The 14,578-nt window shown below is 29.5% G+C and overlaps 1 protein-coding gene across 1 annotated transcript in view; it reads left to right on the plus strand.

Annotated features, from left to right (window-relative positions):
- LOC143245504 (uncharacterized) overlaps nucleotides 1-14,578 on the plus strand; it is a 357,087-nt gene that overhangs the window by 262,822 nt on the left and 79,687 nt on the right. The window contains 12 exon segments of the mRNA XM_076491867.1: nucleotides 2,633-2,695; nucleotides 4,056-4,250; nucleotides 4,816-4,941; nucleotides 6,478-6,540; nucleotides 7,229-7,348; nucleotides 7,744-7,812; nucleotides 8,022-8,084; nucleotides 8,859-8,921; nucleotides 9,365-9,427; nucleotides 11,392-11,511; nucleotides 12,842-12,904; nucleotides 13,645-13,827. Of these exon segments, the coding sequence (XP_076347982.1) occupies nucleotides 2,633-2,695; nucleotides 4,056-4,250; nucleotides 4,816-4,941; nucleotides 6,478-6,540; nucleotides 7,229-7,348; nucleotides 7,744-7,812; nucleotides 8,022-8,084; nucleotides 8,859-8,921; nucleotides 9,365-9,427; nucleotides 11,392-11,511; nucleotides 12,842-12,904; nucleotides 13,645-13,827 (1,191 nt within the window).

A 14,578-nucleotide genomic window follows, 5' to 3' on the forward strand; every position in this document is an offset into this window, starting at 1 on the left:
AGTTTCTTCTCGTGTTCTTTCCCCTTTATTTCAGTACTCCTTTCTGGTCCTCTAATCCTACTACCATACCTGACTGACATTTTATTAAAGTTTTCACACTCTTCCACAATCTGTGTTTGAATAATTGGTTCATGTTTATCCTCTCATCTTTATTCTGCTTATTGCCTCTTCTTATCATCATTTGAAGGTTTTTGTTTTCAATTCTTCCTGTACTCTCTTTCACTGTACTTCTTTCCTTTAACTACACTACATATGTTAGCTCAACAACTGCTTGTGTGAAGGTACTCAGTTGGCCATGTTTGAATTCTGCTTATCATTGCAACACTTAAGGTTCTTTTACCTCTCCCTCTTTTCATCTTGGGTAAAGAGTATATGCTGGTCAAGACAAGATACAGTCTCCTTTGAATGTGCTCCTGCAGATCCCTTGCCTTCAGGTACCAGAATTCATGGACTTTCCTTTTAGGTGAGTCCTGAAGGGAACTCATCTAGGTTTAATATGTGCTCTGGCCCCTCCACCACTTCATTGTGGGATTTGAGCGTTTTCATGTGAAGAGGAAAAGTATTATCTCAGAATTAACATTTTCCTTACTGAAAATGTATCTAATAGATAGTCACCTCCATCACAAATATTCCTATCTGACCTCCCCATTTCCAATGCAACTTTTTTTTTACCTTGTTTAAGAATGAAGTTATCTCCAGTACAAATGCTCAAGGAGAGTTACTGCACATTGGAGGACTCTTCTTACATAATGATGTCATCATCTACTAACACAGCTTACATTAAACTTACAAATTTACCTGAGAGTCAAATCAAAGCTAAATGCATGCAGATCTCTTTAGGCAAGGACCCCATGGTTGCACAATGGCATATCTGCAGACTTACAACACTAGAAACTGGGTTTTGATGCTCTTGCTCATTGTGCAGCTTTATGCTGAAGTACAAACACCCAATCTCTTAGGCAGACAATTCTGTGTGTTGAGGTTCTACCTGTTGTATATTCACAACTAAATTATGCCAGCAATTTAAATTTTTGTAAATAGTATTGTTTTATCTATCTGGACAAACTTCATAATTTGAACAGTGGAATCTTAATGCAATAGCTGAATACATTTGGTCAGTGTTCATCATAATTTAGGGAAACAAAACGTGCCTTGCGATTAACGTAAAACATTAACAAGTAAGGCAGTTTACATGAAAAAAACAGTTTTAGTACCACCACTTTGTACCTTTGAAGTGGTATTTAGTTGTAGTCACTTAAAATCATTGATATCTTTGTGCTACTGAAGTAGTATTTAGTTGTACTCACTTTAATTCATTGGTAATTTTGTGCTACTGAAGTAATATTTAGTTGTAGTCACTTCATTGCACTGAAATATAACTGTGTTAATGAAGCAGTAGTTACTTTTCATGATTTAAAAACATTTATCCACTTTGTTGTTGAAGCAGCTTTTATTTCTAGTCATTTAATTTATTGATAATTTTTGGCAGTGAAGCAATATTTATTCTTAGTCACTTAATTGTATTAATAACTTTATAGTTAAAGCTATACTTAATTGTAGTCACTTCATTGTATTGGTAACTTGTATTGTTGCTGCAACAGTATTTCATAATCATTTAAATGGATTGATAAATGTGTTTTGCTGAACCAGTGTCCAGTTGTAGCTGCTTGAATTATTTTATAACTCTATATTGTTGGAACAACACGTAGTACTTAAATACAATGATGATTCTTTATTGCTGAAGTAATGTTTAGCTGTAGTCACTTAAATGCATTGATCATTTAATGCTATTGAAGCAGTATTTAGCTCTCATCACTAAGATGTATTGATAATTATATTTTGCTGAAACAGTATTTAGTTATAGTCACTTTAATGAATTTATAACTGTGATGCTAATGCAGTATGGAGTTGTGGCCGCTTCAATGCATTAATAACTTTACGCTACTTAAATAATATTTAGTTTCATCTCTATAAATTCTTTGATAGCTCTTTTGCTGTAGCATTAAGTGGCTGTACATTAATAACTATGTGGTGCTGTATCACTGTTTGGTTGAAAACACTTTAAATGCATTGATAGCTATGTGTTGTTCAAGGAGTATTTAGTTCTGAACATTAAAATCCGTTGACAACTGTGTTGCTAAACAGTATTTATTTCTATCAACTTAGTTGTATAGATAATCATGTTGCTCAAGCAATAACTAATTGCAGTCACTTGAATCTTTTGACAACTTTATATTGCTGAAGCAGTATTTGGTTGTAGTCACTTAAACTAGTTGATAACCCTGTAATAACTTAAATGTGTTGACAACTATGTGTTGCTGAAGCAGTATTATTTGTATTCTCTGAATTATATTATTTACTGTTTTGTTAAAGTACTATTTAGCTGTAGTCTTTTAAATTCCTTCATAACTATGTGTTGCTTAAATGCATTGGTAACTGTGTTACATAAGCAGTATTTAGCCATCTTCACTTAGTTGCACTGATAACATTTTGTTCCTCAGTTATTATCCAGCTGCAGTTACTTAAGTTCATTCATAATATTATGCTGCCATTAATTCATTCTTTTTAAGTTTTTTCTTATATCAATAAAAATGTTGAAAGCATCATCATGGTATATGTTGTTTCTCTGTAGTTGGTTGTCGAGCTGGTGACCAGTGTCCAGATCAGTTGACTTGTGTCAAAAATCAGTGTAGAGGTAAATAAATATACTGTTATTCACATATTTACAATATTTTTAAAATTTATCTTTGTTGTTATTGTTAAGCATAAAGCTATACAGAAAGCTGCAAGAATTAGAAAGATCAAACTACATATATTATATAATGTTTTCCACAGTAAAGTATTTGAAGAACTGAAAATTCAAAGATAACAAATTCTGAATGTTAAAACTTTGGAAATTATTCCAATAATTGTTGCTTTTAAATATCATGTATCATTATTTAATTTGCTGTAATAATCCCTCAGTGTTACTAAAAATAAAAACTACAAATGTTTTCTACTGATTAATTTAACTTTTTAAAATATTTTAAACCTGTATGTACTATTGAGATCATATTTACAGTAATATTTGCTTTAGTTTTTATTAACAGAGAATAAACAAGAGCCATCCACACAGTCATGAATTTGTTTTAGGTCATAGTTCTACAACATTTAGTTTAGTCACTTGTCACTAGAAGGTGCCAAAAACAGAATTGCCAAACGAATAGTTTCTGCATTTATTAACTGGCTTCTCAGTAATCCAGTGGTCATAATGATGTTTGGCTTCAATTTATTTTTGTTTGTTTGGAAATTTACCAAAACTGGTTGATATTATATGCACCAGACTTCTTATTCACCTTCAAAACATCAAAGAATCTACAAATTATTCTACCTTAGTTTCTTTTTACTTGCTTTTATATATACTGGTATCAATGCTCAAAATCATTCAGACTCAGAGATCAAAATTTTTAATCAAATCACAGTTTTATCCTGTGTAAAGGCACATTACAAGTCAGTTTGTCGAAAAATATTTGCTTCTGACTACTTTTTTACTTTGGCACTAACATATCCATCCACAAACACACCCACACACACACATATAAACACTTAGGAACATCAATAAAAGTCAAATGTTAATAGTCATTGTTAATAAAAGTCATTGTTAATTATCAACTATTTGAAGCTACAAAAAAAAACATTACTTGTATTGTATTGCATACTCAGTACTTTGTAATAAAGGATGTTTCTAAAAGAAATATATTGTACTGTGGCTAAAGAATCATACAAAGAAACTGTTATGGTTATGTCCTGTCAACCAAGATATGTGAAATTTACCTGAGATCTGAATGAGGTATTATTGCTCTAACAGATTGAAATATATAGTTATTGTGGGTATTAACAATATATATACAAAATTAATTTAATGAAAATGTAACAATTTGTCTCTGAGAATATGTTGTTGTTTCTTTTTTAAGGCTCTAATGAGTAGGTAATGCACATTTTGTGTAATATTCAAATAAAATTAAGTGAAACTCAAACATTATTATATTGTTAACATTTTCTTGTGATAATTTTAGATCCATGTAAAGGAAGTGCCACTTGTGGACCCAATGCAAAATGCAAGGTTGTAAATCATCGGCCTGTTTGTTTTTGCCCTCCCAATTTTGTTGGTCGACCCAATGCTAATGTTGGCTGTATCAGAGTGACTACTCCCTGTAATGATAACACACAGTGTCCATCGGGGTATTATTGTTTCAATGGATTCTGTAGAGGTAAGTTTTATATTTTTTTTTATGTAAAGCACATAGTTTTGACACAAAAATATTGGGTGTTTTGTTTGAATATATAAAGTAAATTGAGATGACCAGTTTTATGATGTGTTATTCCAGTTAAACAAATATTAACAAACGTTTTTGTATTAAAATGACACAAATAAGAAATAGCAAGCTTAAGCTATTGCATCACAAAATCAAAGTTTTGTTTTTTATTGTAAAAGAAGTCCTCCAGTGGCAGAGTGATACATCTGCAGACTTATATGTAGATAATGCTAGAAACTTGGCTTTGATACCCATGTTGGGCACAGCAAAGATAGACCATTGTGTAGCTTTGTGCTTAACAACAAACAAATATTATACTTTTTTGTGTATGTATAAAACATACACAACATACAATTTGTTTTGTCTTTTTTGTGTAAAATATTTTGCTATAGTTTATAAAGTAATATATTTTTTAAGAACTGCTACCCAAAATTATAACTTAATATGATCACAAATGTTCTGAGATAAACAATCGTATTCTACTTCAGACTTGTTATTTAACAATGTTATTCTTTCCCAGTGGCTTGTAGCACAAGTAAGGACTGTGCAGTAAATGAAAAATGTTCCAGTGGGCAGTGTATCATCCAGTGTTTACAAGATCGAGATTGCCCATCAGGAGAGATTTGTGAACAAAATCTATGTCAAAGTAAGAGATATTATTACCCCTAGTGGAATAAAATGTGTGAATATATGTATATGTAGCATACACTCGTGAAGATCTGTATATCATATGTTACAATATAATTTCAGATATTTATGTAAATATTTGTTACTTTCCACCACATGTATACAAAATTTTCACTTCCAAATTAAATTTTACATATATATTCATTTGCTTACGGTACATGTCAAACATTTGCACATTTTACTAAAATATACATAACATGTAAGATCTTCCTTCCAAATATATCCAACATTTTTTAATGTATTACAAAAACAGAGTATTAATTGTTAAATAGATGCTTAATTGTGATAAGATACTGAATAAACAATTTTGGACATTCAAAAATAGTCAAACTTTGAACAAAGCTTATAAATGGTGCAAACATTGTTCTGGCTTTCTTAATGATGAAACTTAGAGACTTACTTTTCTAACAGTTAACTGGCATCTAATTTTTTGGCAAAATATAATTTAGTTTATTTTGAAATTTGCTTAAAGATGCATGATGACTGTCTGTGCTAGCTATTCCTAATTCAGTAGTGACTGCCTGGATGGAAGTAACTAGTCAACACCACCAATTGCCAAATCTTGGGCTACTCATTTACCAATGAATAGTAGAATTGATCATCACATTTTAACGTCATCATGGTTCAGTGTGATGAGAACTTGACACAAAATATAGTTAACTACTGTAAAACACTATTATAAAGAAAACTATGATCTAAATCACCAGTGCCTTTCATTTATAAGGATGTTTTTTCACTTGTTTTTTGAAACATAAAGTTATTAGAGAATAAAACAATGGTTGTATGATTAAAAAACACTTTTTGGTCTAGTGTGTAATGTATTAAGATAAATGAATATACCATGACTAGAAAATGCATATATTTTTCAGGCCATATCCATATAAAGTGAATCACTTTTGAACAGTCAGTAGCTAGTACTTGTTATTATTTCAAGATTTTATAGACTTTGCTGTTATTATTTCGAAGTTATTGTTTATTTTAAATAGTTCTTAGAAAAACTCCTTGTTGCATCTCAATGTTGCTGTAATTTAATCTCCAAGTTACAATGTTTTTGTTTTTGCTGCATATGAAGTTAATATTGTCTTAATTTTATATCTAAGTTACTTTTCATGTTATTGATACATGTCACTTTTATCTAATTTGCCTGTACTTTCTTTATCTTCAAGTTAACAATTTGTATTTTAAACGTTTCTTATTGTTAAAGCTTTTTGATAATTTCTAATTTTCTTAATTTTGCCTGTGCTTCATCTCCAAGTTTTTGTTTTTTATGCACAGCTCCCATAAATCTATTTTGATACATCTTATCTCTACTTAATCTCGCCCAAACTTTATCTACTGAGTGAGATAGTGTAACAACTTTTGCTGTTAAACATCGAATTAGCTGCTTCAATAATATATTTTATTTTAAGAAAATTACACTAGTCCTTAAAAAAAATGCTATAACACAGCAAAATCAGCCCCATTTTCAGAAACCTCCATTTCTTGCATCTTTTAGCTGGTTGCAGAGGAGACAGTGATTGTCCATTTAATGAGACCTGCATCACCAGTCAATGTCTCAGTAAGTTCTCATGCACTCATTTATCTATTTCTTTGAAAGAACAGTTAATATAACTGAAGTTATTTATCAAAATAAAGTCATAACATTGTCATTATCTGTATTTTAAAGTATAGTTTTCCTTTGATACAAAGCTGAACATGAATTCTGTAAGCAGTTAATAAACATTATTCAGATAAAATCAATATCTTGAGCTTAAAGTGTTTTATTGGAAAATTCTTAGTTATTACAAGCTGATCAAAATAAATGTGTAGAAACAGAACAGAATATGAATCTTTAATTAATAAACATTTGAGCTTTATATTACTCTTCACTGAGAAAACATTAGTAGTTATAAAACATTTTTTCCCAATGATCTTGATTGCACTTAGATATTTGCTCAGCTGATGTTTACTTACATAATATTTAAAGCCTTTTAGCTTGTCTCAAGTAGTCTTCCTGTGGAAATTTAGAAGTATTTTACCGTTGTCAGAAAATCTGTAAAGACTTAAATAATATAGCTGTAATAGTTTTAGATAGTGCTCACTGTTTTGCCATGAGGATATTACAATGTTAGTTTGGATTATTTAAATTAAACACACTCCTGGCTGCACTTTGAAAAATATTTTTAGTAACTGATTTTTATCGTTTTTTTGTTTTTTTATTAAAAATACACGAAATAAATAAACTTAGGGTATGTAATATTTTTCAGATCCATGTGACAGAATTAGTATTTGTGGAATCAATGCACTTTGCCAGGTAACCAATCATTTGATTGACTGCATCTGTCCACAAGAGCTCACAGGAGATCCCAGGAAAGAGTGTAATAGAGGTAGATCATGCTGTACTTTGAGTATTCTGTTTTGGTAACAATTACAAAATAATTGAATATTCAGTAGTACTTTATAGCTTGCTTAGTTTTTTATTTATATCTGAGTTGAAAAAGTGTTTATGATATATCTGTTTGTGTTGTGATCTGTTGTTTATTATTACTATACACAAACAATTCTGTTATGGTGAGAGAAGTAACTATTTATAGGTTGTTTTATAACTGTTTAGCTTGTTTGTTGATGTATTGTGTATTTAAAAAAGGTGTACATTTCTAATTAATGTTACGTATTGATTTTTGTTTCTCTTTTAGTTACTTCGTTGATATAAAATACTGTTACAATGAAATTTTATTTTATTTATAAATATGCAACATATTAAAACTGTCACTTTTTTCAGTGTCAACAACATGTTCTAGTGACAGTGAATGTGGACCTGGAAAATACTGTGAAGCATCAAAGTGCACAAGTAAGAACAAGCGTTTTTCACTCTGTGATTTTTAAAGTCTGTTTTCTGTACATATATTCATAATTTTTAACCTTTAATCTGTAGTTAATATTGTTTATATTTCACAAAAATATCAAACTGACATTTTTAATGCTCATTTAATTCTTTAGAAACAAAAGTTCTTCACAAGATTCAGCTGTTAGAAAAATAATTTTCAATTTTACTTTCAGTTGCTTGCAGTAGTGATACTGAATGCTTAGACAATGAGAAATGTATAGACCACAGATGCAGTGGTAAGAACTGAGAAATTTATTTTGTACTTTAATATACTTTTTATGCTTTATAGTTATGCTTGAAGCAATATTAAAATTCTATATACTTCATTTTAAATATATTTCATTTAATGAAAGTGCACACAAACATATGGCTACATTTGTTTATAGAGAAAGAAGTGTAAATTGATTATCATTAGGATATATAGCTACTGATTATGTATTTGTGAATTTATTACTTTAATATCTTGAAAATATTTCCTTAAATATTATTGGTTTTTATAACTTATTATATCCAAACATGAAGTGATAAATAATATTATTATAACCTTTTGATTTTAGTTATACTTGTGTTTTTAAATAGTTCTCAGATTGACGCTTGCTTTTGGAAACTTTTTATTTTTTTAATATATAACACTAGTCTCATATAACTGTTACACAACTATGTGCATCTGCAGTTAATTAAACTTCTTTTTTCAAGAAGTTATATTATTGTTTAAGCTTTTTAAGCATTAATTACTAGAACAGAACATCTTATATTAGTAAAACTATTTTCCTTTCTTATGACTAAATTAAAGTAACATAAAACTAATCGATTTCTTTTGAATGTTTCATAGTTTTGCTATTACTTCACTGTTTTACACTTTCTCTCAATATTCTAGAAATAAACGATTTTTGTCAGCATATTGTTATTCAATATGTACATTTCTATATCAGTCTTCTACTACATCAGTATAATCGTTTAAAGAATTAAACTGATTTCAAAATCAAAGTTGGTTTTATTTACTTTATTAGTTATTTGCACAAGTGATAATAACTGTCCAGAAGGATACATCTGTGAAAAAAGACAGTGTAGCCGTAAGTTGATGTTTTATACTATTGCTATATCATTCATTTATTCTCTTTACAGTACTTGCACAATACTGTTAAACAGTGAAAGGGAACAAAGAATTATATTTATATGAAATTCGTGTACACACTGTAGATAAATGCCTGTTGGTTCAACATGCTTATCATCAGTTATTTAGAAGTAATTTTTGATGCTTTCTCTCAAGAAGTAATGCAATTACTTAAATTAAATTTAATTTTTAAAGAGATTTATTTATTATTCCCTTCATCAACATTACATTAAAATTATATGTAACTTATTAGATTTAGAGTCGTATTTTATGAATTATTAAAATTTTGTAAAGCTTACAATCTTTTGTTATAATATATATATATATATTGTTATAATTATAAATTTCACATCAAGGTTTTATGATTTTTATATATTTTGTGTGTATGTGCATTCTCTCTAGCTGGCTGTAGGAATGACTATGAGTGTCCTCTAACAGATACCTGCATCAATCTGCTGTGCATCAGTAAGTTTAGATTTATGAATTACTTTTATAATTTATTTGAACTATTTGCTCTGAGGTGAAAGTATATTTTCCATTTTTGTTTTCTTAATTTCTAAAACACACATTATGTGGATAGAAGAGCATGTTATCTTCATTCTAAAATGATTATTAAGAAAGACAGTGAAAGTTAAGTAGCAGTATTTTAAATAAATTAATATATAATAAGTGAATGCAGTGTTTAAAAAATGTATTATTTTTGTAGCTGTTGCTTAAGCTCCTAATGATGTTTCCCTGCCATGAAGAAGGATCTGGCAGAAACAGTTTACATAAAAACTCAGTTGTTTTTTTTTTGTTTGTTTTTTTGTTGCTTTGTTCACTTCTATTCAACAACAGATTTTATTTGACCTACTTATAACTTTATGGAAAGAGAAAAGGGTAGCTGCAAGTTAAAACCAGGTTGCTTCACAAAGAATTTAAGAAGAAAAATTAAATAAAAGCATGATGAATTTAACAAATTTAAAATTGAATTGTATGACAAGAGATTTAGAAAACTATAGAAGATCAAGAAAGGTGGTTAAACAGGGACATCAAAAACAATGTATGAGAAAAGGCTGGCAGAAAATGTAAAGTTTTGCAGTAAATATTTCTGTAAGTACATTAAGTGTAAACAAATGTTAAAATAGGCTAGTATCTGATGGTTATGAGATGGATGGGTTGTTAAATTTTGCTTTATTCTTTGGCTTTTACTTATGACAACTTAAGCATCTTGAACAGTTGATAAATGGAAGTGATATCAGACTAGATGACTGCATTAACTCTAAGCTGGTTAAGAAACAAGACTAGATGACTGCATTAACTCTGAGCTGGTTAAGAAACAGTTGGTAATTTTAAAAAATGATAAGGATTGGAATGGTTACTATAATGCTGCCTTGGATGAAGTGGTTCTCATATGAGGAGAGGTTGAAATCTTTCAAATTGTTTTCCTTTGAAAAAAATAAGAGTTAAAGGGGTTCTGATTGAGGTGTTTAAGACAGTAAATGGAATTAATTGTATTGATGCATCATATTTTTTTGTATTTAACAAAATAGTAAGAATAGGGGATACAAATATAAATTTTGGCAGGGTAGGAGTCATCTTCAGCTAAAACAGTCTCATTTTTCTAATAGGATGGTTGGCATCTAGAATGGGTTGCCTTTGGATGTTATAGAGGAAGTAAATTTATGTGAGTTTAATAAAAAGCTTGATAGGTACATGAATGATAAAGACTTGTGTTAAGAATTTTTTTAATTAGTTTAACTTAGTGCAGAGGATGGAACACCCAGGATGGACCAATAGGTTCCATATTGTTACAAGTCATTATGTTAAGTATTCAGTTTTGCTGTTAACTAATATTATAAAAGCATTTTAACAAGCTATTTCATGCTTTGTAACAGCTACTGACTATGTTTGTTTCTGTATTGCTAACAAAATTGCTCAAATATGGGAGGTATTATAAGTTTCACAAACTAAGAGAATGATCAGTGCCTAAGTAACTGTGACTATAATTTAAATTGTCTACTTCTTGTGATGCAGGGTATAGTTTTGTTATTCCACAATGTATCATCCCACTAACTAGAAAATTTTAAGGCACAAATTTAGTGGCTTGTTTTGTGTGGCTGGACAGTTTGATAAAAACAATATCATTTTCATAGGCACATGTTCCCTGCTGGGACAGTGGTAAGTCTTCACATTTACAATGGCAGAATTAGGGGTTTGATTCCCCTCAGTGGAAACAGCAGATGGCCCATTGTGGCTTTGCTATAAGAAAAATACTCTTCATAGGCATATATTCTTTTCATTTAATTGAGTTTTTGTATTTTTCCTTTTATTTCAGACAATGACAATTAATTTCTATAATTATTTGTAATTATTAAATTGTGATAATACAATTTGCTTAGCCTTTGGGTACTTTTACGAAATTTGATATTTGGCATTTTATTCATTAGACTCATGTAATGGTGCAACAGCTTGTGGCAAAAATGCTCTTTGTCAACCAGTAGACCACCAGCCCTTCTGCATCTGTCTTCATAATTATACTGGTGACCCAAGAGTTGAATGTGTCAAAGGTATGTTACATTTAGTTATTCTTTGTTAAAAGTAAAATGAAACTGAATGCGTATAACCAGAGTATCTGGTATATGTTTTAACAGATATTTAATATATAATGTTTTATTTATTACATAATATTCCCTTAAAAACTGGGCCAAACCTGACCTAGTGGTTAGCACAATTTATTGTGGAAGTGAGCTTCCATGGTTTATGTTCTGTTAATACACACACTCCATACTTTAGGCCTGTGGTTGCATTATAAAAGTGACAGTCAAATCCAACTACTTGGTCTGCCAAGAATAACTCAAAAGTTGGTGGAAGGTGTAGATTAGATGCTTTTTATCTAGTTTATCAGTTTCAAAATTAGGGACGGCTAGCACAAATAGTCGTCATGTAACTTTGTGTAAAATCCAAAAAAGTATAAGTTTCTCTAAAATTATTTATTCTGTTTAGTGTATTTGAGTTTCGTGTAGTATACAAAGTAATCAGAGCATCAATATACATGTGGGGCTGAAATAGGCACATATAAAACAAAATCGGGAAGATAACAACAAAACCCTAATTCAGACTTGAATAATCAAATGAATACTGCACTAAACATACAAAAATAAGAGAATGAAAAAGGAAAGAAAATAGATTAAATATTTAGTTGTTCCCTTACAACCATATTCAGAGAGTGTTTTAAAGTAGAAGGAGAGAGAATAATAGAAAATGCTTATAAGTGAATATGTTGTTACCACCATGGGGACACACAAACAAATGATAAAATAAAAAATGAGTTGGAAAAATGGTTGGTTATTATCAACAATTAAAAACTGTAAATTGTTAATACTAATTTCAAAAGTAATGGTTCTGAGTATCTTATATGTGTCTTTTATTACATTTTACAGGCAGATTTATTAATCTTATACAATACAATCAACTAAAGCCTTAGTTACCACACTCGCAGTAGCTGCAGAATTCTTAAACTTAGTTCATAAGCTTAACATTATTCTCTTTCACTTTACCTGCTTTCTATACTTTTACAAACAAGAATCAAATTTTCTTATCCTATCTTCTTTTTTCATGTGTTATAGCTTACTTAGGGATATTTTACTTTGCATATAATCTGTTACTGTAATAAGTCTTTTGTTTTAACACATATTTTTGACGTCTTGTTAACAATTACTCTTAATTTTTAACAGTTTGTTTTTTATAGTTTTATATGGTACAAGAGGGAATATCAATTTCAGAATAGAACTTAATTCTTTTCATTTATAAATCCAATTTGAAGTCATCATTAATGAATAAATCTTCAGTGTCTTTTATTAGCTGTTGCTATAAAACATATAATTTATTTTTTCTCAGTGGATTGTTTTATTGATTCTGATTGTGGTACTTCAAAAATATGCCAGAATTATCAGTGTAATGGTAAGTACTGTTTTAGTGGTTTTTTAAATTCTTTACCACTGTTTACATATTTTAAGACAACAAGTTTCATAGCTTTAATCATAAATGTTCTGCTTAAAGTTATCAGAGAAAATGCATCTAGAAAATGCACTCTCATATTTAGCCTCTTTAATTGTTTGATTTATTTTGTGAATGCAGTACAATACCACTTCCAATTATGGTACTTCTCAAATATTTTAGCATTATTAATGGCTAAGTAATGTTTCTAGTGTTTTAATTTTTTGCCAGTGTTTGAAGGCTTTGGTTATTGTCATAAAACGTTCATGACATTCATATTTTTATCCCATAATGTTTTATAAAATTATTGTCACAATAACCTGTAAAAACCATATAGAATTGTTCTTGTCCTTCACTCCTGCTGAACTTCCATGTCTAGTGTTATAACCATAATTTGATTCCAGTATGTGATAATCTAAAAGCTTTATGCCAAAAGTTGAGAGAACTTGAAGTTTTCATGTGTTTAAAAAGTCTTTCTTCATCTATCCAAGCAAGTGAAGAAATCATGTTCAATTTATAATCTTGATATAATTATATTCAGGGAATCCTCTACCAAAGATACAGAAGGTTGGAGTTCTGTGCAATTACTTATTACAGTTATAAAATTACAACATATGTATAAACTTTTCAACTAGCAAATACATCTCAGTTTTGTTTTTATAGTTTGCAGAAAAAAAAAAACATTTTGATTTATTGTGCCTTAGAGGGTTGCAGATCTGATAACAGTTGTCCAGATGATAAAGTATGCAGTAGGAGGAAGTGTGTGGATCCTTGTATGTTCAGTGAGACCTGTGGAACTCATGCAGTATGTAAAACAGAATCTCATGAATTGTCATGTAACTGCCCTTCTGGATTTTTTGGAAATCCCTTTATAGAATGTGTTGAAGGTAAGTCTGATTTTATGAGATTTTTGTGAACTGATTAACTAACACTGATAACCTTACCATCCATTTTGATTCTCTACAAACAGTGATATCTATACAGTATCTCATTTATCTATATAAAGAACTTGCAATATTACTGTTTTCTGATTTGGGTATAATATAGCATGTTGCATTAGAACTTTTCATTACATTTAATATGGATCTTAATATATTTGTTTATTTTTAAATTTTATGAATGTAAATAATATTTTCTGTAGTATTGTGAAATATTAATAACACCATTTAAGAGAATTTTATAGAAGTTGAGTATATAATTTTAAAAGTGTCACTTCTTTATCATACCTAGTTTGAGTAATATGAACTGTAGGGCACTTCTGATTAAGAGATGGCATCTAAATCTCATTACAAGTGATTCCAGCAAGCATATTTAAAACTCTTCTCATGCTCATAATAAGATGCAAAAAGACTCAGCTGGGATATCTTTGCCATTGAAAAAGTGTTTTAATGTTATCTGTTTTGAAGACATTTTAACTGAATTCAATGTTATACATATTAAAATAATTTTTCTTGTACTTCCCACTGATTTGGATATTGAGCTTATCAGTGTGAATTTAATCTTTAAAGAAAGATAAAAGAAAACTGCTTCTGGAGAGTTTCTTTAATTTTGTCAATTTTATTGCCAAAAAATTTTTGATTTCACAAGAACTTAAAGTTTTTGAATATTGTACATATACCTAGGTTTTATTTGAATTTT

The sequence above is a fragment of the Tachypleus tridentatus genome, chromosome 2 (genome assembly GCF_004210375.1).
Source record: "Tachypleus tridentatus isolate NWPU-2018 chromosome 2, ASM421037v1, whole genome shotgun sequence".
Lineage (NCBI taxonomy): Eukaryota > Metazoa > Arthropoda > Merostomata > Xiphosura > Limulidae > Tachypleus > Tachypleus tridentatus.